The sequence below is a fragment of the Megalobrama amblycephala genome, linkage group LG11, assembly GCF_018812025.1.
Source record: "Megalobrama amblycephala isolate DHTTF-2021 linkage group LG11, ASM1881202v1, whole genome shotgun sequence".
In the NCBI taxonomy this organism is placed as follows: Eukaryota; Metazoa; Chordata; class Actinopteri; order Cypriniformes; family Xenocyprididae; genus Megalobrama; species Megalobrama amblycephala.
In genome coordinates, this window is record NC_063054.1 from 13,412,285 (window position 1) to 13,438,127 (window position 25,843).

At 38.5% G+C, this 25,843-nt stretch overlaps 1 protein-coding gene across 1 annotated transcript; it reads right to left on the reverse strand.

The window, feature by feature from the left end:
* Positions 1 to 6,210: 6,210 nt before the first annotated feature.
* Positions 6,211 to 23,913, reverse strand: gabrr2b (gamma-aminobutyric acid type A receptor subunit rho2b). Its single transcript, XM_048206221.1, has 9 exons — positions 23,357 to 23,913; positions 22,162 to 22,268; positions 15,459 to 15,526; positions 12,327 to 12,550; positions 12,157 to 12,239; positions 11,930 to 12,070; positions 9,824 to 9,976; positions 9,221 to 9,417; positions 6,211 to 6,916 (listed from the first exon to the last, which is right to left on the reverse strand). The coding sequence occupies exons 1-9, from the start codon at positions 23,512 to 23,514 to the stop codon at positions 6,608 to 6,610; spliced, it is 1,440 nt and encodes a 479-aa protein (XP_048062178.1). The 5' UTR covers positions 23,515 to 23,913; the 3' UTR covers positions 6,211 to 6,607.
* Positions 23,914 to 25,843: the final 1,930 nt, after the last annotated feature.

The window sequence follows — 25,843 nt, forward strand, 5'->3', positions numbered from 1 at the left end:
CTAACTGATTAACTCATAGATTTCTCCATTGATTAGTCTAATTTCATTCACTCTGCCCACTTTGTGCCACTGTTTAGGGCTGATGCTGAAAGGTTTGCCATGATAAAGGGCAATTATTAAGCATTCAAATCTCTGACCAACATCACATGCAACAACACATGCACTCTCTTCAGCAAGCATATACTGTTACCAGAGCATATAAAATACTGAAGGATATAGAATTGTCAGATTATGTCTTTTGAGGTTAATAGGCAGAGTTAAAATGTAATGCAATTGTAATGCTGGATTCAAGGAGAGCAGGCAAACATAACAATCAAGAAACGCAAGCATAGAAAGCAGGTACATGCATTAAACACCAAACATGATTGACAAGAATGACAAAAGAAATGCAAGAGCTATATATACACAAGGGGTAATGAGACTAACAAGACATTCCTGGAAACAATTAGGAGCTAATCAACATGAAAAACTACAATGGACTACAAAGATAGCAAATAAACAGGAAATAACACAAAAGTCCAAACAAGACACAAGACAACTGTGGTATTTTCTACACACTTTATTTCTCCACATATTGCAAAGTTTTCAAAAAAAAAAAAAAAATCAAAACAGTTTTCTATAATACATTCCATTGTTCAGTTTGAATATCCTATAAACATCTTATCATACACACATATGGGGTAAACATTAGATGATGCTAATCAATGTCTGAGATATCACTGATAGAGATGTACATTTCATATATGTACACATGCACACACATTTTAAATTCAGTCTATTGGGGATGTTACTCATTCTGTATTTTTTCCTGTTATTAATACAGAGTTTGAGTTAAGATAGCCTGCACTTGGGTTCTGTTATCAATCCCTGACACAATGTAAGTACAATGAATGTTCCATTATTTAGAAGTTCCCATTGTTTAGTAGTCATTTGGTTTTTGACTAGATGTGTTGATGCAGTCTTCAATTGCAGTAAGTGAGGTCAATCTAGCTCGATTTGACCATTTTATGACACCTGAGATTATGTCAAAGATGTTACGTAGCCCACAATGAATATCAAGTGGCAATGCCTTCCCTGACCCTGTAGGACTTCAAGCTGCAGGCAGGCTGAGTTACTCTCATAACAGATTATGCAATTAGTTGGGCTACTGTCAATAGAAAGACTGGCCAAGATATTTAATATCATGTAACCATTTTTAATCTGATCTATGTATAGGAGGCACTAACATGCTTTTTTTGACCACAGGTGTATGTAGGTGTGTGTTTCATCTCTGAATCCATGATTATTTCCATAGTTTCACTATTGTTCAGACAAAGGTTGTTGTCCTCACACACTGTCCTTGTTTCAACTTCCTGTTTTTATGCATCCTCTGCGCCATCTGTGATCAGCGATATTATATCATCTACAAATTTCAACAACCTGAGTTTTGTAACAGAATCATGGGTGCATAAGAAAAACAGAAGTGGGCCTAAAACAGAGCCTTGAGGGTCTCCATTGTTTGGTGACCCTTAATGTACACTGAGTACATTCAATTAAAAATGAAGCTTTTTTCTGGCTGACATGATCCTGGATTTACATTGTTGTTGGTTCTGGAAGAACATCCCAATCAAATTTTAGGAACACGGATAGGATATATGGTAAGCCACCGGGCTCTGATCGGGAGTTCTTATCAATTGTCCTTTCATTAAAATGTAGGGATACATTAGTATTTCAGTAGTGTTTTACATTAGTGCATGGGGCAATGCTTGCCTCGCAGGAATATAGTTCCAAGGCCTACACAAGATTTATATCTGTCCTTATGGGCAAAATTGTGGTCACCTGATGTCAAGCTGTTAGGGAACTATGGTGTACAAGCAATAGGATAACCGCACCCTGGAGAGGATTGTGAAACAAAACCCATTCATATGGTGTTTTTTATTGCTTTGGTGCAAATTTCACAAGCAAGTAGTAAATTTTCAAAACTCTTAGTACTAATACATCACAACAGATAATCAAAATACACAAGCATGTTTTCAATTATATTAGTACAATACACAAATCAACATTCACAGTAACCGCCTTTCACAATGATATTACTGTCAGACTTTTCATTTACATCTCTCGTTTTTTAGTTTACTACACTTGTCTATTGTTTAATCCAAATAATCTTAATGGTTAATCAATTAATTTGGTATGTCTATAGCAGGGGTGTCTAATCCTGCTCCTAGAGGGCCACATTGTCACCTATGGCACAGAGACGAGAAGGTTAGATCCATATGCAGCTTTAATGGGGTAATCTAGAAACGTAATCCAACAAGCAAGGGTCAAAATCCACAGAAACAATCCATACAAAAACAAGAAAAAACACAACGTAAAAAACAGAAACCATACATGAAAACACCATAACAAAAGCAGAAACAACCCAGGAATAAATAGACAGACACTAATGAATTAACACAAAACAGCTGGTTGCAATGAAACAGGATAATGAGTCCGGGAAGTGTGTTATGGGAAATGAAGTCCAAAAGTGAAAACAAGAGTCCGGGTTGGAGTGCCCTCTAGTGGCTGATTAGGGCACTCCCACTAGTGATCATGACACACATGCCCTGCAGAGTTTAGCTCCAACTCCAATTAAACACACCTGAACCAGCATCAAGGTCTTACTAGGCATGCAATGGGTGCTTCTCAATTCTTATTTGTGCATCCTCATTTCCTTTCCTCGCTTCCTTTCCTCATGTCTTAGCTCCACCCCTTCAAGATGCGAGGTAAGGGCACAAGGAAAAGACGCGAGGACGGAGGAATTGAATCAAGTGAAATGATTTATCCTCGCTCCCTTTAGCGTCACTTCAAAGCGCCATTAGATGCGCTCGAGGGATCTACCCATATGACATGTTGTTAAAGTTTGGTTATTTAAAAAAATATAATAAATATAAATAAAGCAAGATGCCCCATTGAAATATATGAGATATAAAGTTTATTTAAACTGTAAAAGTAAAGCATACATTGAAATTATTGTGACAGATATGAAGGGGGAGGAGAATGTATATGTGCGTCAGGTTTCTCGACGAGAAAGACTTCAGCAAAGGATGCACCTCTGTATCCTCGCTCATGACTCCTCGGGTCCCCTCCTCACTCCTCGATCCTCGCCTCCTCGTGGTGCAATTAGAGAATTGAGATGTCCTTCAAGATGGCTGAGTTCGATCGGTTTCCGGGTCATAGGATGGAGGACGGAGGAGCAAGGAAACGAGGAGGGATATTGAGAAGCACCCGAGAGAAACTTACAGGCAGGTGTGTTGGGCAAGGTGGAGCTAAACTCTACAGGATAGTGGCCCACCAGGAGCAGGATTGGACAATCCTTGGTCTATAGATTTTGAACTGGTCAGATTATTGTGTGTTGGTAATGGATAAATCAGAATAGACCAATCCTAATACTAAAATTACTAATTTCATTCACCTGGTGGTCACAATTGATCACAGTTCGATACCATGTAAGTAGAGCGCAAAAATGGAGCTGGATAGACCGGAAGACATGTTGAGGGATCAAAGAGGTTGATGTAGATTTCCAAACAGGTGAACATGGGCCTCAACAAAGAGGAGGTAAGTAAGTCTGCTAACTATTCTTATGTACTTTCTACTTATACTTATGTATATGTACTTATACGATACAGCAAATGGCATTACTAGTTAGATTAGTGCATTAAGTGTGAAGGAAACGTCTCAATGTGAGTGGCTATATGTGAAGATGGTGTGGGGCAGGTTGTACACCATTTCTTAGATCATACGACACTGAACACCTGATAGGATTTTCTAAATGAACTTGAGCAGGCCAAGACAGGTGATTTCTTCACCCTGACTATGTTATTGTGTGGGACAATGTCAGTTTCCATTATGCAGAGCTGGTTTGGAATGGTTTTAGGATTATCTTCAGTTCATTACCCTATATCTCTCATTCCACTTTCCCCATTTTAGGAACTCTGTTTGGAGGTGGAAGGTGTATGATGGCCATCCCCATGAGCATGTCACCCTCCTTCACACCATGGATTAGACTTGCAATAACAACTGAGCAATGTTAAGCATGAATTCATCATGCCTGAAGGTTTTTCCCACAGCGGGATATTAAACGAGGATATTCACTGTGATGTTGATTAATATATGGCCAAATGTTAAAGACAGGCTTGATTAATTCATTTGAGTTATACCATTTACAGTAAAGTATTAAATTTATTTTTACAATGCAACCAGTTGTAAAAATATTGTTTAAAAAAATCCTTTTTGTGTGTGTGTGTGTGTGTGTGTGTGTGTGTGTTCTTTAATCATATTTGTAAACATTTTTATTATTCTTTTTTTTAAAATATGTTAGTTTGTTTGGATAATGTAAATGTAATCTCTATTCTGATGACCATGTCTACTGTAATACAGTACAGTAACATGTATTCAATGCCAAAGGTGATATGAATTATGTAAAACAAAGAGTTTTGAAAATGTACTGCTTAGTACCAAAAATAATTTAAAAAATGCGAACACAATTTTCACATACACATCTTTCTTATCCAAAAGTGTGGGGTACAATGGGACTAAAGGCACAACTTAAGAAAATGTGCTCACTACTCCTGTTTCACTTCTCCAGGGGTCTCCAACCCTCCAATCAAACACACCTGAACCAGCTAATCAAGGTGTTCATATTATAACAGGTAATGCCTGGCCTAAACTAAAAGATTTTTAAAATTTGATCAGATTTTCAAAATGTGAGAGACCACAAACATGATAAAAAATGAAGAAATAGGTTTAACAGTTTTGTTCCTATGTGTGGAGCGATGTGACCAAGACTGCCCACCACACGCTAACAGATTCCATTCACAAACAAATCTTGACTTTAGAGTAAGCACCAAGAAGAAATGGCGATAATAGTGTTTGGACTGCTTTTTACAGAAAATTTGCAGAGGAAAAAAAAGGTTTGGATGAAGTCACATTATGCTTCCGTCTTCTGTCAGTTTCTGATTGGGTATTGTTTTATTCTACATGACAATCTACAGAGTGCGTACACTGCACGTTTGTTCTTGGGGTTCCCCCCACACAACAGGATTAGATAAAAAAAAAAAAAAAAACATTAAATATTAGATCAAATGAGCACAGAATCAGCTTTGCTGCCCACGATCGTGTCAAGAAACAGCCAAATTTCCACATGCATACTGAAACGTTTAGGAAAGTTGTTGTGCTATCTAGTGGTTAAGAGGAGAATAAAATCTAATACGTCTTTACCCAATAGTATCCAGATGCAGAGCCGTAGCACCATGCAGTCACAGCAGTTTCAGGGTGGAGATTATAGAATCATTAGGGTTACACTCAAAAAAATGCTGTTGTTTCAACCCATGTTTTGCTCAAATATGGACAAACTCATCAGTTGGTTTAAATGTTTACATTTTAAAGGTGCCCTAGAACGTGTTTTCACAAGATGTAATATAAGTCTAAGGTGTCCCCTGAATGTGTCTGTGAAGTTTCAGCTCAAAATACCACATAGATTTTTTTCTAATTAATTTTTTTAACTGCCTATTTTGGGGCATCATTATAAATGCGCCGATTCAAGCTGCTGCCCCTTTAATTCCTCATGACTGCCTTAAACACCATAAACAAAGTTCACACAGCTAATATAACACTCAAAATGGATCTTTACAAAATGTTCATCATGCATGCTGCATGCATGCATCGGATCGTGTGAGTATGGTATTTATTTGGATGTTGACATTTGATATCAAACGAGTTTGATAGTGCTCCGTGGCTAAAGCTAACATTACACACTGTTGGAGAGATTTATAAAGAATGAAGTTGTGTTTATGAATTATACTGACTGCAAGTGTTTAAAATGAAAATAGCGACAGCTCTTGTCTGTCAGCTGTGCACATCCAGACATCCTGCCCTTGTGTAATGCCTTGAACATAGGCTGGCATATGCAAATATTGGGGGCGTACATATTAATGATCCCGACTGTTACGTAATAGTCGGTATTATGTTGAGATTCACCTGTTCTTCGGAGGTCTTTTAAACAAATGAGATTTACATAAGAAGGAGGAAACAATGGTGTTTGAGACTCACTGTATGTCATTTCCATGTACTGAACTCAACTATGTCAGAACAACTATTGTTATTCAACTATGCCAAGGTAAATTCAATTTTCGATTCTATGGCACCTTTAAACTTTTAAACCCAACAGTTGGGTTTGTCTATATTTGCCCCAAACATGGGTTGAAACAACCCAGGATTTTTTAGAGTGTAGGGTTAGTGGTGGGGGTGGGTTAGCCATTTGCTAGAGGGAAGTTTACAGTTCTAGTGAAGGTAGGGTTAGTAGTGGCCCCGGGTTAGGCAATCATTAGCTCTGCCCTAACTTCCTAACAGCCGGCTTGGCACATATGGGCTCTGAAAACTTTGGCCCCATTGTACCCTACATCTGCTAGAAGGTTGTACATGCCTTCAGCACGTCCTTAACATCAATGCCAGGACACTTGTGCTGGATTTAAATCCAGCCTGCATCATGTCATGTTGTCTTTTACTTTCAATCAATAACAAAGACCAGTTTTCTTTTACTTTTGTTAATATATAATATGCTACAACCACAATCCCTTTGCAAGGCAACTCAGCAGTACACAGACCAATAGATGAGATTGAAGAATATAAAGGCCCCAGGGAATATCATGCGAGAGTAGGCATCAATGACATGAGTGTTTTGGATAATACGGAAGCTTCGGACAGTCTTCTTTTTGGCTGTTGTGGCCTCATTTGCCAAAGACAGGCACACTACCATGTGTTCCTGTTTATCTGCAGTCTCCTCAGAGGAGACAGGAGCTTGGGTATATCCTGTCAGGCCATTGACATCAGGCTTACAGTACGCGTCATCAAGCATCATAGTCCTTGTGTGAGATATGTCACATGTGCAGGGTAAAGGCTAAAATGGATAAACACAAACAAAGCTTTTGTTACCATTCAGAGAACTTTTAACTTGGCTGCAAGGTGCAAATTATGGGGGTGGGGTTTCCCTAATTTAGGCGTGGATAAGACAAACCTTGAGAGGTTGCCAGCTAATATTACTTAAAGTTCAACAAGAGGAAAGGTATACAATGCAAACTTTGAATATTGGCTTGACAAACTCCTGAAAACCAAAAAAAAGATTTGAAGTTTGAAGTGATATAGGCCTTGCTAGTCGGACTGGTTTGCTTGGCTGTTTCAAGGATATTGCTATAGAGTTATTTGTCACTTGAGCCCTTACCCAGATAGTAACTTGTTCTCATGGGACGTTCTATGAAGTAATCAACATTTACAGGGGCTAGTCTGTGATTTTATTGCTGTACAAATCCAGAATGTCAGTGTGTTTCTCCTACCACCTATGTAAAATATCCTGGCCAAATTAATGATTTTTGAAATGACAAAAAAAGGATCAATCCAAAACTTTTTTGACCACCGCAAAGAACCATATGGTAATTGTTACCATGAAGGTAATGTGCATGCATTTTAACTCTTTCCCCGCACTTGATGGAATTTTCCGGCAATCCATGTTTTCACTGTCATACGGTAGGGGGCGCTATTAAGCATCTTCTGAAAGAGTACATAATCTCAGGATCAAAACACAAATGAAGAAGAAGCAGAACCAAGCAATAGAGTGCCCGCGTTTTTGTAGGCCAACCCGGAAGTTAGCGGGTCACGGGTTCCTTCAGTTGAAAGCCTATGCATTTTTCCCATAGACTTTTGGAAAATCGCAGAAAATAAGCTCTGTGTTTAACAAAGGGTTATGACACTTACACGTTTTGTCTATCAAGATAATCTTTACAAGTTAACACAACATTTATAGATTTTGAAGCCTAAATAAAGTCGTCAGATATAAAAGGCTAACAGTAGGCTATAAACGGACTACAGCACACCATGGTCACGGATCAACGTCATCACCACCAAGCTTCCTCAAACTGTATTTAAAAAACAACGTTATTTAAAAACATGCTCGCTGATTATGATCTGCGCTGTGTATGAATACTTATCAACTTTTTCATGAGAAATGCTGTCCAAATGTCCCGTTTTTAATGATGACGTCTAAAGTCCCCGCCAAAGGAAGTAGTCCCTTTTAGCAATTTGTTAGCAACCGCCGATTTTAAGACACAGTAAAAGTTTAAAAAATCACAAGTGGGTTACAACTGGTGTGTTTTGTGTCATAGATCAAAACGTGAAAGTATTTAGAGGTTTTGTTAACCACAGACCTTATTTCAGGCGATTTAGCAAAAACCCATTTAAAAAACCCATAGACTTGACGGCGTTGGAACTGGAAGTCCTAAAATGCTAACTCGCTTCCGGGTTTTGCCTACAAAAATGCGTCATCCCTGAGGCACTCTATAAAAGCATTAGCTTATGCACGGTGTAGTCTTTGACAAAAACACGTTTTTCTCAGCTTTTTGTTCAAAATGTTGCTGTTTTATGAAACCCACATTTAAGAATTGATAGAGTTGAAAATAGTTGAGAATAGTTGAACAAGAATGCATAAAGCTAGATTTTTTTTAAGCAGAGGCTCTGTTCTTTATTTTGATATACTACATGTTCAGATATTCATACAACAAAATATTCTGGGGGCCATGAAAATTTTGTGAAAATGATCAAAAATGCTTGCAGTGGCTGACAACTTAAAAAAAAAAACGATGACGGGGAAAGAGTTAAAAATAGACTTTTATTTCTGAAATGCTGGAAACTGTTTACAAGAATAATATTGTCACCATTCGAGTGAGAAGAAAAAGAAGAAAGATCATGTAAACGTTTGAATTGGGCCATTATTGTGGCAGCCATTAAAATTTTAAAACATGTATACATTTATATTAATTAGGTCTTGGCAGACTAATCATTTTGCCAGTCCCAGTAACCAGGTCAAATATAACCGTATGAATAAAAGATTGTGTTAACTTCTTTCTGGTCATTTCTTTCTGTCATTTTTAAAATTGGCATCCACTTTGGAAGAGATAAAACCATAAAACCACAGCACACCAATTTTCCTATTAATAAATGTAAATGTTGTAAATCTTGGTGTTCAAGGTGTTGCTGGACACCTTATAAAAACAATAACCTACATACAATATACAACCATATGTTTTGTCAAGCCAACATAATAAAGATGACAAAATAAAGGTAAATAAAGGCAAAAACTAATAGTGAAAATGAATGTTAGCAAAATAAGGAGATTACCTGAATATAATTGAAAATCATTTGTTGTATTTACCTTCTCTCTTAACTTGCGATCTGTCCCATCATGCACTGTGGTCAAGTAGTTTACGGCAGCATACTCAAGTACCGATAAAAAGACAAAGACGAAGCTGACCCACAGGTAAATGTCCACGGCTTTGATGTAGGAGACTCTGGGCATGGAGGCGTTCACTCCAGTGATGATGGTGGAGGTGGTGAGCACCGTCGTAATGCCTAAAGGAAATGACAGTGAGATTCTTCTACAAATAGTGTCTTTATTTCACCTTTACACCAACTACCCACTGGGATTCTAAACAGCAGAAACAAAAATGCTTATTTTGCATTTTAATGATGGGTCTTTTTCTTTCTTTCTTTGCCTTAAAAAACAATACAATTAATAAACAATCTTTGCACACCAGGAAGGTTGGAGACACAAGAAAATCTACACTTATATTTAACATTGTTATATTTGGCAGTCCCAAATGATTTAATATTCTTGATTTATAATGTAACAAATAATGTAAGATTATAAATTAGGATATTTTTTTCTAGAACTGTGAGATGCAAGCATTCATCAACAAAAACTGATAAAATCCTGGACACATTCAAGCGTTAAGTTATGCAACCCCACTGGTTTCACCTAACGAGACTCTGGCAGGAACAGCTCGTCGGTCGATCCAGAAGGACACCCATGACAGCATGACCATCAGAGTGGCGGGAAAGTACGTCTGAAGCAGGAAGAAGAAGATATGACGACGCAGAGTGAAGTTGATGTAAAGACGATTGTACCAACCTGCAGGAGATATGAAATGAGAGCATATTTAGATGAAATAAAATGAAAAGAACTAGTAAAAGAAAAGAATTCTGATTTTGAAGGATGAGCAAGGACTGGCTTAATTCTTAATTATACTTTTGAGCACCTAAAGTCTTGAAAAAATGAAACTTCAATGCTTTGTCTATATAAAAACATTCATCCCAAAATGATATGTATGATTGTGTTGATTTTGAAGATTGTGAGTGATTGCAATAACAAACTTGGTAACAAGTTAGCTTGGTCAGTTAAGTCAAATGGTAACTGATTTTGAGATAAAAAAAAAATGAAAATTAATAAAAAAAAAAAAAATTCAAAGTGTCACTGTTCTCTTTTTTTTCTGTTTTTGTTGTCTCTTTAGTGATTCTGCTTTACATTACTCATAAATAATGGTCATTCAGCACTTGTGTAATAGGTTCACAAGAGTGAACTGTTACGGCTGCTGGTGTAGAGATGAGGCAGATACGGATTTCCACAAACATCTAATACTTTTAATAAACAAAAGGCAGAGTACACCAAACATGCACTTAACACAAACAGAGAACGGACGAGGAGTGAAGGGAGTGAGTGCAATATAAAGGGAGTGCTGATAATAGAGTCCAGGTGCAGGTGATCCGTGATGATAGGAGATGACGAGGGAAGTGAGTGCAGGTGAAGAAACAGGAGGATCATGGGAATTGTAGTCCAGGGAGACAGGGGATCTGTGACATGAACCTATTAATTAACTGCAAAAGCCACTCATAATGTTACATTTACTCTCTGCTGATCTCTGTTGATTTAACACTGTAATGAGTATAATCACGTTAACATAATTACAGTATTCTATTGACATGAGCTCCGACTCCAACTCCAACAGCCTTAATCGCATTATAAGTGTGCTTATACAGTGCATGCAAAAAGAAGCCACTGATGACAAAATTAAAAAGTAAGAGGGATTTAAATGTGAGTCAGTATCAGGTTTAGAACTACATTTGAAAGTTGCTCAAATCAGATGCCAAATAAACAGTTTAGGTCTTTAAATACTGAGACGCTGTTTTTTTTTTTGTTGTTGTTGTTTGTTTTTTTGCTTTTTTCAGAAAAGATGTTTTCTTTAATGTGTTTTTGTGTGCTTTTTCTGTTTCTTTCTGTTTCCTCTTTGGCTCCTCCAACTCAGTCTGCCTGGCAGGTAGCTGACTGCCCCTAGCTGTACCTGCTTACCAGTTAAGAGTGGGCCAGCATAAAAGCAGAGCAGCAGCTACCGGAGCTGGAGAAAATGTTCTCCCAAGAGCTTTCTCCAGAGCGCTGTCTTTGTCCTACCTAGCCTAGCCTAGCCTAGCCTGTAGCTGCAGTTTACAATTTTGTTCTTTTCTTTTCTTTGTTAGTTTAGTTAGAGGTTACCTAGCTAAATTACCCAGTTAGATAGGTTTTTTGTTTTGTTTTTTTGTTTATTTTGACCTTGCCCTCTCCTGAAGCCATTGTTTCCCTTTTCTTTTCTTTTTTTTATTATTTTATTTTATTACAATACCTTTTGTATTTGTTCCATGAGCTGTGAAATAAAAATCTTTATGGTAATTTGTTGCTTGTGGTGCTGTGGCAGGACTCAAGGACCCAACGCTCTTTAAAATACTTGTTTTGTTGTGTCCGCTTATACCCCTAGACTCATGCGGGACATAACAAATCCCGGACGAGCCCCCAATTTGTTACGTGAGTCTAGGGGTATAGGCTGGCGCAAGTATCAGGTTTAGAACTACATTTGAAAGTTGTTCAAATCAGATGCCAAATAAACAGTTCTGACCTTTATATACATGCAACACAAATAATATTTGTCCAAGATGTCTGGGAAACTAAACCATAAGGGTGCAAAGCGACAGCACGTTATGCACTAGTAGACACCCTGTATCATTTGAAACTGAAACTGAACTTTGTAGTTTACTCTTTAAAAATAAGCATGTGCACCTGTGCTGCTGTAGAAAGCCAGTCTGGAGGTGGTGTGAAACTTCTGAATGAGGAACTGAGACAGAGAGATTTTGTCATCCGTGCTCAGTGATTCATCTCCACTCTTCCAGTAAAGCATCAGGTCTTCATCAGTGTAAGCATCTGGATACACAGCACATGAACAAATGTTTGCAGAGACTCAGATGTGATACTGGACATCAGTATCAGGAGATCTGTACATCACTCACAGCTTTCCAGCTCTAACGTGCAGGTCTGCGTGTCCAGCGGGAACCGACTGAAGTCCATGTTACATGCTGAAGTTACAGTCACCCTGACACACCGAAAAACAGCATGCGGGTTCAGGCTTTGTCCAAGCATTCATGTTGGTATACTTGTGTACATTGTTTGTAGTACTAACCTGAGGCTGTAGAGCACATGTCCATCAGGGTAGACCCTGATCATGATGTTCTCCGTGGTGGTGTCATGGATGAAGGATCGTTTGGAATGCACAAAGAACACGTCAGGAACCCAGATTTTTTTCACCAATCGACCATCAAAAGTCATGCTTTTATTGGTTTTACTTGGAAAAGACAATCGTTCGTCCTTCCAGTAGTGTCTCAGGTACAGGGTCATGGTGAAGTCCTGTATGAAAAGCACAACATGGATTGACTTTTACATTAATAAATGTAAAATACTTTCTCCTATCCCAGCTTAGTATGCAGAGTAACATATAAGCCATTCTTAAGCCCAGAACACACCAAGCCGACGCCGACGAACTAGTTGCGACGATAGCAGACTGCGAAGTTGGCTCACGTCGGCAGCATCTGGGTCCAAAGTTGCCCTGACACACCAAACCGACACTCAACACCCGACGGCCAAGTAGCATGTCCGTTCTGCGCCTGCATAAGAAGAAATGCCTTTCCGAACCAGCAGGTGGCAGTAGCTGAACAGCCAATCAGAATGATCAGATGATCCGACTGACCGACAAGCTCCAACGGCAATTCAACATGTTCAACATGTCAGTGCAGAACATACTGAGAAACTTAGTCGGCCAATGAACAAAAACTGTCCGACGGCCGACTTTCGGCTTGGTGTGTTCCGGGCTTTAGCTTAAAGGGATAGCTCATGTCAGACACTTATGTCGTTCTACAGCTGTAAGACCTTCGTTCATTTTTTCGGAACACAAATTAAGATATTGTTGATGAAATCCGATGGCTCAGTGAGGACTCTATTGAGAGCAAAGCCATTCAAACTCTCAAGGTCCATAAAAGAGCATATTTGAAACAGTTCATGTGAGTTCAGTGGTTTTATCTTAATATTATAAAGCGACAAGAATACTTTTTGTGTGCCAAAAAAACAAAATATCTATATGGGCCAATTTCAAAACACTGCTTCGGAGCTTTACGAATCGAATCAGTGAATCGGTTTGATTTCAGCAGTTTAGCCATTTGATAGGAGATCCGAATCACTAATTAGAAACAAAAGATTCATAAAGTCGGCCATCACTAAATATTGTTGAAAAGTCATTATTTTGTTTTTTTGGTGCACAAAAAGTATTCTCGTCGCTTATATTAAGATAACCACTGAACCCACATGAACTGTTTCAAATATGTTTGAATGGCATTTCTGTCTATGGAGGCCTCACTGAGCCATAGGCTTTCATCAACAATATCTTAATTTGTGTTCCAAAGATGAACAAAGGTCTTACGGGTGTAGAACGACATGAGGGTGAGTAATCAATACATTATTTTCATTTTTGGGTGCACTAACCCTTAATTGGTTCAATTGCTCACTCATAAAGGCAGTCACTTGTCACCACCTACTGGCATAACAATGTAAGTTGCACTGAAGTCTCCTATCGACTGTCAGTATGTCTCAGTGTTACCAAGAATTGGGCTACTTTTACACTGTTGCCGCGGGTTGTTTTTCATGTCCGCAGGTTGAAGCGATCCCAAATAACATGATATCTAGCCCCTGGAATGTGAATTTTACCAGGGGAACCCCACCAAAAACACAGATTTTATCACTTTTTTTTAATCACTTTTATCAGAAGCCATATGACCCTGTAGCCCAAGATTGGTTGCCCACTGAAGCTAAGCAGGGCTGAGCCTGGTTAGTACCTGGATGGGAGACCTCCTGGGAAAACTAGGTTGCTGCTGGAAGAGGTGTTAGTGAGGCCAGCAGGGGGTGCTCACCCTGTGGTCTGTGTGGGTCCTAATGCCCCAGTATAGTGATGGGGACACTATACTGTCAAAAAGCACCGTCCTTCGGATGAGACGTTAAACTGAGGTCCTGATTCTCTGTGGTCATTAAAAATCCCAAATTTGCCCATTGGCCTCTGTCCATCATGGCCTCCTAATCATCCCCATACACTGATTGGCTTCATCACTTTGTCTCCTCTCCACCAATAAGCTGGTGTGTGGTGGGCGTTCTGGCGCAATATGGCTGCCGTCGCATCATCCAGGTGGATGCTGCACATTGGTGGTGGTTGAGGAGATTCCCCCTTCAATATGTAAAGCGCTTTGAGTGCCCAGAAAAGCGCTATATAAATGTAAGGAATTATTATTATTATTACTTCTATCATAAAACAGCTGTTTAGTTTAGCTACTTACATCTTATCTCGCACTTTATGACCGTTAACTGGAGCGCTTTCATTTGATTGGTCAACTCAAACATTTTGACACTGACTTAGGCAGCTCAGATGAAAGGTTGGTTATTATGGCATTGTGCGATATCCTTGAAGCACCAAAAGTTAATATTAGGCAATTATTTAACAACCTTCATTATATACACCTCAAAACACAACCCTTATGTAGAATAAAACAGCTTAGTTCACCTTTAACAATGCAGATACTGTTGATGTGGTTGCAAAACAAATTTGCTTAGTTTGATTTAAACCTGAAAAAAAAAAAGCTTTTATGCAAGGTTTTGACATGCATTTCCAAACTGCATAAACCCTTGTGAAATATTACCATCTGTTGGCATTACTGAGGGATGTCAGCACTTTTACCAGCCTTCATCAAGCTAGATGGACTGCACATTCTGATTGGTTGATTCCCTGTGATGTCACTGGGTAAACCTCATGGATTATCCTCTATGTGACTCATACCATATTACGTAAGATCAAATCCACGCTCGCTCGTAAAAATCGGCACTGATATGATAAATAAAAGCATATCTAGACAGATCTCTGATGCTTTCAGAAGGAAGATTAATCACAAAAGCTGAGATCCATATTTAATCCATGCAATCTCCCTGATGACATTTGGACTTCAAGTAGCCTACTTTAATGTGAATAACAATCACATTCTCATTACAGTAATGGGTAAAAAAGATACAATATTTCAACTATAAACTATTTATGCATCAGTTTAATTAATGCCGAGTTTGTTTTTGCATTAGCTTACCATGACAACAATGCAGAGTAAATAAATAAAAAATAATACATAAATGGCTTCATTTTATTTATGCAAAATTGTTTGTTTGTTTGTTTGTTTGTTTATTAATTAAAATTAATTAAATACAAATGAACAAATTAAATATTTCTTACCATATCTACTTCTGAGATGCTGTCCAAACTCTCTACCTGTACATCCACACCCACTGGTACTGCTGGACCTGAAGTGAAGAGAACAGTATTAGTTTCAAAGTTTTTATAATGTGCGTTTTTACATTTAAAAGGGCTATTAGAAATCAGTAATAAAATCAGTAATAAATATTTGAATTTATAAAGTTTTAAATATGGATATTTTTCTTACAAAAACGCATCGCTTTGCTTTAGAAGACTTTTATTAACCCCCTGGAGTCATATGGATTACTTTTTTCAATGGATGGATGCATTATTTTTGGCTTCAAAATGCAGCCCCTCATTCAGAACCATTATAAACCTTGGAGGACTAAGGATATTTTTAAGTATATCTCAGATTGTGTTCGTCTGAAAGAAGATAGTCATATACACCTAGGATGACTAGAGGGTGAGTACATCATGGGATAATTTTCATTTTTGGGTGATCTATCCCTTTAATAATTTAAATAGTACTATAAAATTAAATCATTGACATGTTACAGCTAGAAGAGAATTCATTCATGTATATGATGTTGCAACATGTCAAATGTTTACTATATGTCAAGCACAGTAACTAGAAATGCCAAATAGCAAATTTACCTATCAAAAAAAAACACCTTCAGACCAATATCTCATATGCATTTTGTACTCTTTGTCTGTCTCCACCTAGTGTCGGCCTCAGACATCACGCCTATGCACTGTTGGCTGACCGTCTGATGCATAAGACACACAAAAATGGAAACACTTTTGGAGTAACTTTTGAAGTAGCCATTAAGATTTCTGGGAGAAGTGTTTATGGCATTCTTTAATGGTCCGCCTGGAAAAAAAAAAATCAGTTTACAACTGTGACAATGAGCACTTATCAGCTAAATACTGGATTTTCAAAAGCATGTGAACTATGTTAAGTTCATGACATAGAATCTATGTAATGTTTACTCTGTGTATAATCCAAAAGAGAGATGCGTGATGCAGAATGACGCATATAGATCTTTTTAAATTCGAACATAAATTGTGTAGTGTTCAGAACATGAACACTACACAAGAAATGAGAATTAACAAACAGGGAACAGATGTGAACAAATCAGAAACCATGACAACAAATGAATGAATGGAAATGCAGACAAAAACAGTGACAAGGTAAACCATGGAAACGAAACTAAACAGAACATGAAACCATTAAAGAAAAGATTGTGACAAAACTTCTTTTATACTGCAAAATAAAATCATTTTTTAACATCCATGCAAGAACAGATTGTCGCTGACTGGCGAAAAATCTGACCACAAAAGCTGAAAGTTCTCTCTGAAGGTGCACTCATGGCCAGGATGCAAAGTACATATCTTGCCAGGTTGCTCAGGACAGGGAACTGAGAACTGTGTTAACACCACCACTGCAGAAAGTTTTGTTCACTTCAAGTTCAAGTGAGGATGCGCTATTGTCAAAGGATGTAAGGAGCGGCCGGGCTATTGTCAGACTGCCTGCTTCCGACCTCTAATTTGCTGTCTCCTCAAAAGAATCTGTTTGCAAGTAGCAGAAATCCACCTTCGTGCAACGCACATACAGTCGACCCAAGTGTTGATAAGTTTGCTGCACATATTTAATCCAAATTAATAAAAGAAAAAACACAATATTTTGACCCACTCTCTGCTTTATATCATGTGGTGTGCATGTTTGTGATGTAAGATGAATGCAAATGCACCAGAGTTTGATAGAATTGAGTGAGTGTGAAATCAGACCAACACTGCAGTGGGAGCTGGGAACAATCACTCTTGGATTCAGACCACAGCACAACGTGCCCAGTGTGAAAACCCCCACAGTCACCAGAAGCCAGTGTAATGAGTCCAATGAGTCCAGGGAACAGATAAAATCTCTGATCAACCTCTCAAAGCATTTGCATTGGGAACACTGCACATTCTATTCTAAATCAAAACATGAAGAAAAATTGATCAAATTTGTTATTACTTTACAGAAAGTGAAGAAAAATGAATATTAGGCTGTTCAAAATAATAGCAGTGTCTGCATTTTTCTTTACAAAGTCAAACATTTACTGTATAAACTGAAAAATGCTTGAAAATGTAGCTTTCTTGTGAATCACTGAACTAATATTTACAGTGGTGGTCAGAATTATTGGCACCCTTGGTAAATATGATCAAAGATGACTGTAAAAATAAATCTGCATTGTTTATCCTTTTGATCTAACCGTCTAACCTTTCATTGAAGAAAAAGAATTGAAAGTGGGGGGAAAGTCACATTATGAAATAAATGTTTATCTACAAAACACATTGGCCACAATTATTGGCACCCTTTTATTCAATAATTTTTGCAACCTCCTTTTGCCAAGAAAACAGCTCTCACTCTTCTTCTATAATGCCTGATGAGTTCGGAGAACAACTGACAAGAGATCAGAGACCATTCCCTCATGCAGAATCTCTCCAGATCCTTCAGATTCCCAGCTCCATGTTAGTGCTTCTTCTCTTCAGTTCACTCCACTAATTTTCTTTAGGGTTCAGGTTGGGGAACTGGGATGGCCATGGCAGAAGCTTCATTTTGGGCTCAGTGACACATTTTTGTGTTGGTTTTGATGTTTGTTTTGGATCATTGTCCTAATGGAAGATCCAACCATGGCCCATTGTTGGATTTCTAGCAGAAGCGGTCAGGTTTTGAATTTTTATCTGTTGGTATTTGATAGAATCCATGATACCATGTATCTGAACAAGATGTCCAGGACCTCCAGCAGAAAAATAGGCCCACAACATTAAAGATCCAGCAGTATATTTAAACGTGGGCATGGGGTACTTTTTATCCATGTGTGCACCAAACCCATCTGGTGGGTTTGCTGCCAAAAAGCTCTTTTTTAGTTTTATCTGACCATAGAAGCTGGTACCGTTTGAAGTTCCAGTCTTGACTGACAACTGAATATGCTGGAGATTGATTCTGGATAAGAGCAGAGGATTTTTCTTGAAACCCTCCCGAACAAGTTGTGGGGATGTAGGTGCTGTTTGATAAATTTGTTTTAGGCTTTCTGAGGCTCAAGACTCAACTAATCTCTGCAATTCTTCAACTGTGATCCTTGGAGAGTCTTTGGCCACTTAAACTTTCCTCCTCACCATGCATTACTACGATTTAGACACTCGTCCTCTTCCAGGCAGGAAGTTAATTGGAACTTCTCAATTATTGGCCTGATGGTGGAAATGGGGATTTTCAGTGCTTTAGCTATTTTTTTTTACAGCCACTTTCTATTTTGTGAAGCTCAACAATCTTTTGCTGCACATCAGAACTATATTGTTTGGTTTTACTCATTGTGATGAATGTTTAAGGGAATTTGGCCTTTGTGTTTCCTCATGTTTATACTCCCGCGGAACAGGAAGTCTCGGCTGGACAATTTCATGATCATGATCACCCTGGTGTACTAAAAAAATGTAAATATGAATGGGAATATACTTCAGAGATATTTTACTCATAAAATATTCTAGGGGTGCCAAAAACATTTATTTCATAATCTGATTTTCCCCCCAATTTCAATTCTTTTCCTTCAATGAAATGTTAGATTTTTGCTAATTTTATGAATTAAAGATCAAAAGGATAAACAATTCAGATTTATTTTTAGTCATTTTTGATCATATTTACCAAGGGTGCCAATAATTCTGACCACCACTGTAGTTGTATAACCACGGTTTCTGAGAACTGCTTCATCATGTCTGTGTTGCATGGATTCGACCAACTTCTGGCTCCTGTGAACAGGTAATTCACCACAGGAAGATTGCACTACATACCACAATTCAACTCTGCATTTCTTGGTTTTGCCTCAGAAACAGCATTTTTGATGTCACCCCACAAGTTTTCTATTTGATTAAGGTCCGGGGATTGGGCCTAGCGGGTAGCCAACACAAATGATCATTGTCCTCCTGAGAAACAACTACATTTTCAGGATAAAACTCCCACAGGGATCCATGTTCAGGTTGTGAATTTGAAATATATTGAATTGACTGCTGTGATAATGAAGAAGAGAAACATTCTGAAGAAGTAAGAAGCAAAATCAATGTGTAAATTAGAAAAGCCTTCACAGCAATACGCATATAATTGAACATCCCAGTAGGCACTGCTGGTTCAAGTGACATGAAGAGTATCTTCCAACCATCCAGACACTGCCTAGAAAAGGTCAGACCTCAAATCTCTGCAGGAACAATGAGACTTGTGTTAGAAGTGTGAACTCCAGTAGCTGAGAACTTTTACCAAAATATGTGATAGTGACCCAGATGTGATATGGGAAAGGATTTTGTCAGTGATATGAAGTGTGGCACTGTTCAAACCTTATAACACATCATGCCTGGTGTCAGGGTTCTGATATGTATCTTTATTTGTGTTATTATGACTTGGTTTTGCTCTGTTTTCCTTTTCCTTGTTCCCGCTCTTGGTTTGTCTCCTTGGTTACTGATTAATTAGCTTACACCTGATGTTGATTTCTTTGATTAGTTTGGTCTATTTAAGCTCTGTGTTTTGTTCAGTTCTTGGTCTATTATCGTCGATGTATGGTTTGGTTGTTCTGCTCATTGTGTTTTTGGTTTTTGAATACAAACTAAATACAATGAAGAATTTTCTCAGATTTTTAAAAAGTTACTGTACTTGATTACTAAAAAGACAGCAGTGTCAGTGAAGAGCTTGAAATGAAATATGATACACACAATGTGTGAAGAAAACAGAGGAAAAAATACAATTTTTCAAAATTTCCAAACAAACTGTAATTCTGTCAAATTACTGTAGTGTGAAAATATTTTGGATAATTAAAATACTAGCTTTATAAAATACTAGCTAAATTTGCCTTAACAATAGTAAGGACTCGAAAAGTCTCAGGTTATGCATGTAACCATGGTTCCCTGAGAAACGGAACAAGACACTGCGTACCACTGCGGAGACAGCCTACGACGTCACTAAAAAAAACATACTTACTCCCAGGCACCTTCAACACAACATTGAAAATGGAGTGAACATATGAAATAGTAAAGTTATACATATTACATAAGTGCTCAATCCAATTTCAAATCTTAAAATGATTAGGGGCCCCAGATTTTATCAAATTTTAAGAAGCGTCAATTTTGGAAAAAAAGAATCCTTTCAAGCTTGAGGGAAGCAACCATCTTAGCCAGTCATTTATGAAAACTGGGAAGAAGGCAGAAGTTATTTAGCCTCTGGGTCCCCAGAACATTGAGTGTGTTTACTCTGGATCACTTCCCTGAGATCTTTTCTGCTCCTTTTGGCATCACGCCTCCTTTGCGCTCTACACCTCGCAAGAGGGTGAGCATGAGAGGCAGCACTCATCTTCTGGTCCTGTCTCCGGTCCTTGAACCAGGAAGAGTCAGACCCTTAGAGGCTGGAGGCAACCTGGACCAGCATGGTATGAAGGTCTTAAAAGCCACTGAGTGCGCCTTAACCTCCCTAAACTTTCCGACCACTGTCTCAAGGGATGTGCCGAAAAGTTCAGACGGCCAAGCCGCCGCATCGAGGAGAAAGTTTTCCTCTTTCTGTTAGCACTTGTGCTAGCCACAATTGCCTTTCAAACAAATGGTCTCTGGAAGAGAAGAAAGAGCATGACGTGTTCTACAGGTGCTGTTTTTATACTCACGGTCACACCAGTAGAGACGTCATATTCTGTCGCCGGCCAATGTCAGTGTTAAGGCTCCAGTCCCTGAGTACAGCCGAGAGAAGGCTCTAGCCCCCAGGTACAGCATAGAGAAGGCTCCAGCCCCTCAGTGCCCTCTGAGTATCCAGCGCCTCCTGTAACTCTCTGGCTCCCTGAGTCTCCAGTGCCATCCGAGTCTCTAGCACCCCCTGTGCCTCCCTGGCTTTCTGTAATGTTGGTCCCTTCCATGCTCCCTGGCTTCCTAAACCGGCACCGCCCTGGTGGCCCCCTGAGCTCCCAGCACCACCCTGGGCCCCTGAACTGCCTGCACCTCCCTGGATCCAAGTACTGTGGGTACCCCAGTTGACTGTTTGTGGAGAGGGGACACGCCTTCCAGGAAGGGGGGAGTAAATTACACGTTTTCAGTTTGTGTTTGGAGTTTCAGTTTGTATTTTGATATTTTCCTGTCTTTCTTCGTTCAGTTTCCCGCCACACCTTTGTCTTAATGTTCATTTGTCCCAGCTGTGTTTGATTAGTTATCTTGTTTCTGTTTGCTATTTAAGATGCACCCTTGCTTTCAGTCTCTGTCCGGTCACCGTTGTATTAGCATGTGTTTCCTTGCCTGTCTACCTGTTCCTGAGAATTATAATTAAAATGTTCATTTGGATTTCATCTTCTGAGTCTTCAGTTTGTTCCTGAGATAACCACACCATGACAACCAAGCTATTTTGTTAAAGTAGAAAAAATTGATATTAAACAGATACAACAAGAGAACGTGTTTGCATCTGTTCATAAAATTGACATTATTCTTAAGTTGCAGGGCATAAATATCATATAAATTATGAGAATGACATTGAGCATGTCTGGAAGAATGAGCCAAAATCGCAGTTGAAAAGTGTGAGAAGCTAGAATATGCTCCAAAATATTCACAGCTGCTATTCTGGCAAAGGATCGCTTTATGAAGTATTAAAATGTGTAGATATCCTATTGTAGGGTCAAATGTAAAATGAGAGTATTCATTTAATAAATTTGATGTCCTTTGCAGGTAAAATTTGCGTTCACATAGATTTTACCTGCAAATGCTGGTCTCATAGTGAAGTCATGATCATCAACGCGCAGCAGATGGTCCGTTTTCACCTGATGTGTCTTAGTTTCATCCAACACCTTCTTGAAAAGTGGACTGCAAAAGAACATCTCAGTCCTTCAATGCAAGCTCATACAAAGACATCTCAGTGAGCAACTACTCGATGATGATCTCTGCTCCAAAGTGCATGACATTGCTGTAGTGTAAACTGAGACACCACACAGGCAAAAGGGTGTTTCCTTATTCAACAATCTGTCTTCAGGTATTCAGAAAAAAACAGTAATAAAATAAAGATGTAGAATTAAGTGCAGTAAATGTTATTTACTGTTATTTAAATGTTATATTATTTTTATATGCACTATTTATTATCAGTGATTTTAATTATACTAAATATTTTAATATTTAAAACAATTTATAAAAATACTATGGGACTGTATTAATAGAAATATTACAATGGATTCTCAAGCAATACATAGCATTTTGACGTCTATGAAGTCATTTATTTTCTGTAAAATGTTTGTTCCTGACTTTTGTTATCTAGATGCTTATTAGACTAGGGCAAGTTGTGTTAATTCAGTCAATATTTCTCAAGGTTTATGTTTGAAAATCCCTTTTTTTTTTTCAATATTTTTTTTTTGTATAAGCACATACTGTTATCTTAAAGTCTTGACTAGCCTACAAAACACACATACACACACAAGAAAACATTTACAGTTCTTTTCAGTTTAACTGTCATCTCATTTGGTCGTCACACTAGTTTTCACAACAGGAAACTGTTAAACCTTTTCAATTGCCTACTGTAAAACAATTTTTAAAAATGATGCAGAATTTGGTTTATGAAAAAGCAAAAATTTAACATCAAAAATATCAAGCCATTATTTTTGCCATCACAAATAGTTTGGTCTTATTCAATTAAAGACCAACATTTATGAAAAATACTTCCAACATATAAAAACAACCTGTTAACCTGTTTTTTTTTTTGTTTTTTTGTTTTTTTGACACAAAATCGTGTAGTTACTGAAGTAGCCTTTATGACAACTAGCACATCTCCCAACTTCTTTGAGCAAACTGAAATAGCCTACAAATAATAGTTTGCCCTGACATCATCTCATTGTTTTTCTCTATGCTTACACACATTCCGAGCTTATGTTAAAACTGAAATAATAAGTTAAAATGACACTTACTTTCCGAGTTTGTGATGTTGTACTGATGTTCTCCTGATGCCGTGCTTCATCTTCCCGCACTGACCGCATATACTCATGTACAACAGAAGAAACCCAACTTGTATAAAGTGAGACATTGTGAAGGTTAAGATTAGACAGTCACCCACGCTGAGGAGCATCTCGTCTCACCATCCTCCAGTCAGCAGCTGTTCATACAGAATGAAGTTAGTTCTTCTGCGTTGCGCTGCTTAACGCTGGAGCTGAACGCGCGCTCTGATTGGCCCCGCACATCGCGATTCAATCGATACATCGAGTCGTTAACCACTCCACACATACTGCAGCTGAACTGTCGGTGTTGAACAGGAAAAGAAAACTGGTCGGGGTGTCGAGATTTATGCGTTTTAAAAGACTTAACTCGAGACATCGTCTTATGAAGCAATAGACCGCACTCAACGGCTAGCTACGCATGTGCGTTCACTGGAGATTGTGTCATCCATTTCATAAACACCATAAACCATTCAAAGGTCAAAGAAATGTTGAGTTTGTTAGAATACTGAAATAATTTTATGTGACTCATTGGCCATTTATTTTCTCACCCAAATGAGTCTTTGTATTTTAAAATTGCTTTTTGAGCTCAGTCTACATCAGTGGTCTTCACTTGTTTTTTTCATGAGAGCCACACTGATAGGACAAAGTCAACAGGAGAACCACTTTTACAGCAAAGTATCAAAAGTTACATCCAGTAACGTTACATGAAAAAATACTATAGCAATTTATATAATAAATACTATAGTGTTTTTGAACCATACTACAAACCCCATTCCAAAAAAGTTGGGACACTGTACAAATTGTGAATAAAAACAGAATGCAATGATGTGGAAGTTTCAAATTTAAATATTTTATTCAGAATACAACATAGATGACATATCAAATGTTTAAACTGAGAAAATGTATCATTTTAAGGGAAAAATAAGTTGATTTTAAATTTCATGGCATCAACACATCTCAAAAAAGTTGGGACAAGGCCATGTTTACCACTGTGTGGCATCCCCTCTTCTTTTTATAACAGTCTGCAAACGTCTGGGGACTGAGGAGACAAGTTGCTCAAGTTTAGGAATAGGAATGTTGTCCCATTCTTGTGTAATACAGGCTTCTAGTTGCTCAACTGTCTTAGGTCTTCTTTGTCTTCTTTCCTCTTTATGATGCGCTAAATGTTTTCTATGTGTGAAAGATCTGGACTGCAGGCTGGCCATATCAGTACTCAGATCCTTCACAGCCATGATGTTATAATTGATGTAGTATGTGGTCTGGCATTGGCATGTTGGGAAATGCAAGGTCTTCCCTGAAAGAGACTAGCATATGTTGTTCTAGAACTTGGATATACCTTTCAGCATTGATGGTGCCTTTCCAGATGTGTAAGCTAGAGGTCTTCACGGGTCCAAAAATTCATACCCGAACCCGAAGAGACCCGTAAATGTGCTACACGGAACCGACCCGGCCCGACTATTATTTTGAAAGTTGGACCCGAACCCGTGCAGAACCGAGAAATGCCATAAATGTACTACCCGGACCCGTCTAAGCTGGACCCGAACCCGACCGGACCCGTCTGGACCCGATCGGCACATCTATTCCACAGCAAATTGCTATTAATAAGTCAATAAACAAGTTGCGAAAATAAAACGTGTTGTCTTACCTAATATTAGTAGGCTATAGCTTTCTCCTTTGTACCTGACTGTGATGCACTTGCCAAGAAAGTTCATCCGTTATTCCTCTCTTGCCGATTGAAATGCTTAATCCACTCATTATTCCAGCTTTAAAAGTTCACTTGCTGTCACGATGACAAATGCGACTTTGCAGTTTTGCATTATTTCGTTGTATCTCGAGACTCGAGTCAACGCACATAATAAAATAACTTTGACTGTTTGCCCTTTTGAACTATAATAACGATTGCTTGTTCAGTGACATGGCCGCTGACGTTAGCATTACTTATTTGCGGTCATTTCTGTGCTTTCTGAACCGAGTCTGACCAAAACTTTAGATATAACAAGACGGCATAATGTTATTATAAAAACAGGAGAAAGAAAGTGCGCTCACATGAGACATGCGCGTTAGCTGGAGCAACCTGAAACAAGCTTTAAGCGTCACAGAAAACATTCGTGTGATAGTTCATATTTTGTTAATGATTTGAAATAGGCTATGTTATTTAAATGCGAATGTGCAAGGCTACAAGCAGTTCTTGAGATTTGAAGTTTGTTTGCATTACTGTTGCACACGATAGGAATAATAAAACTCGATGATCGCCGTTCGCTTGCATTAACTCCGCCCGCTCTGCTTCTGATGGCTGGGGTCACTCGTGTTTTTTCACCTTATTTCCCGGCTCATACTTTTCAAGTTACAAAACACGCACAGCGCTGACTGACTCCCAACACGGCCGGGTGATCTCCGAATCAAATCGGCTCGGGTATACACACAATGTTAATCAGACCCGGGAACCGAAGTAATAGATTA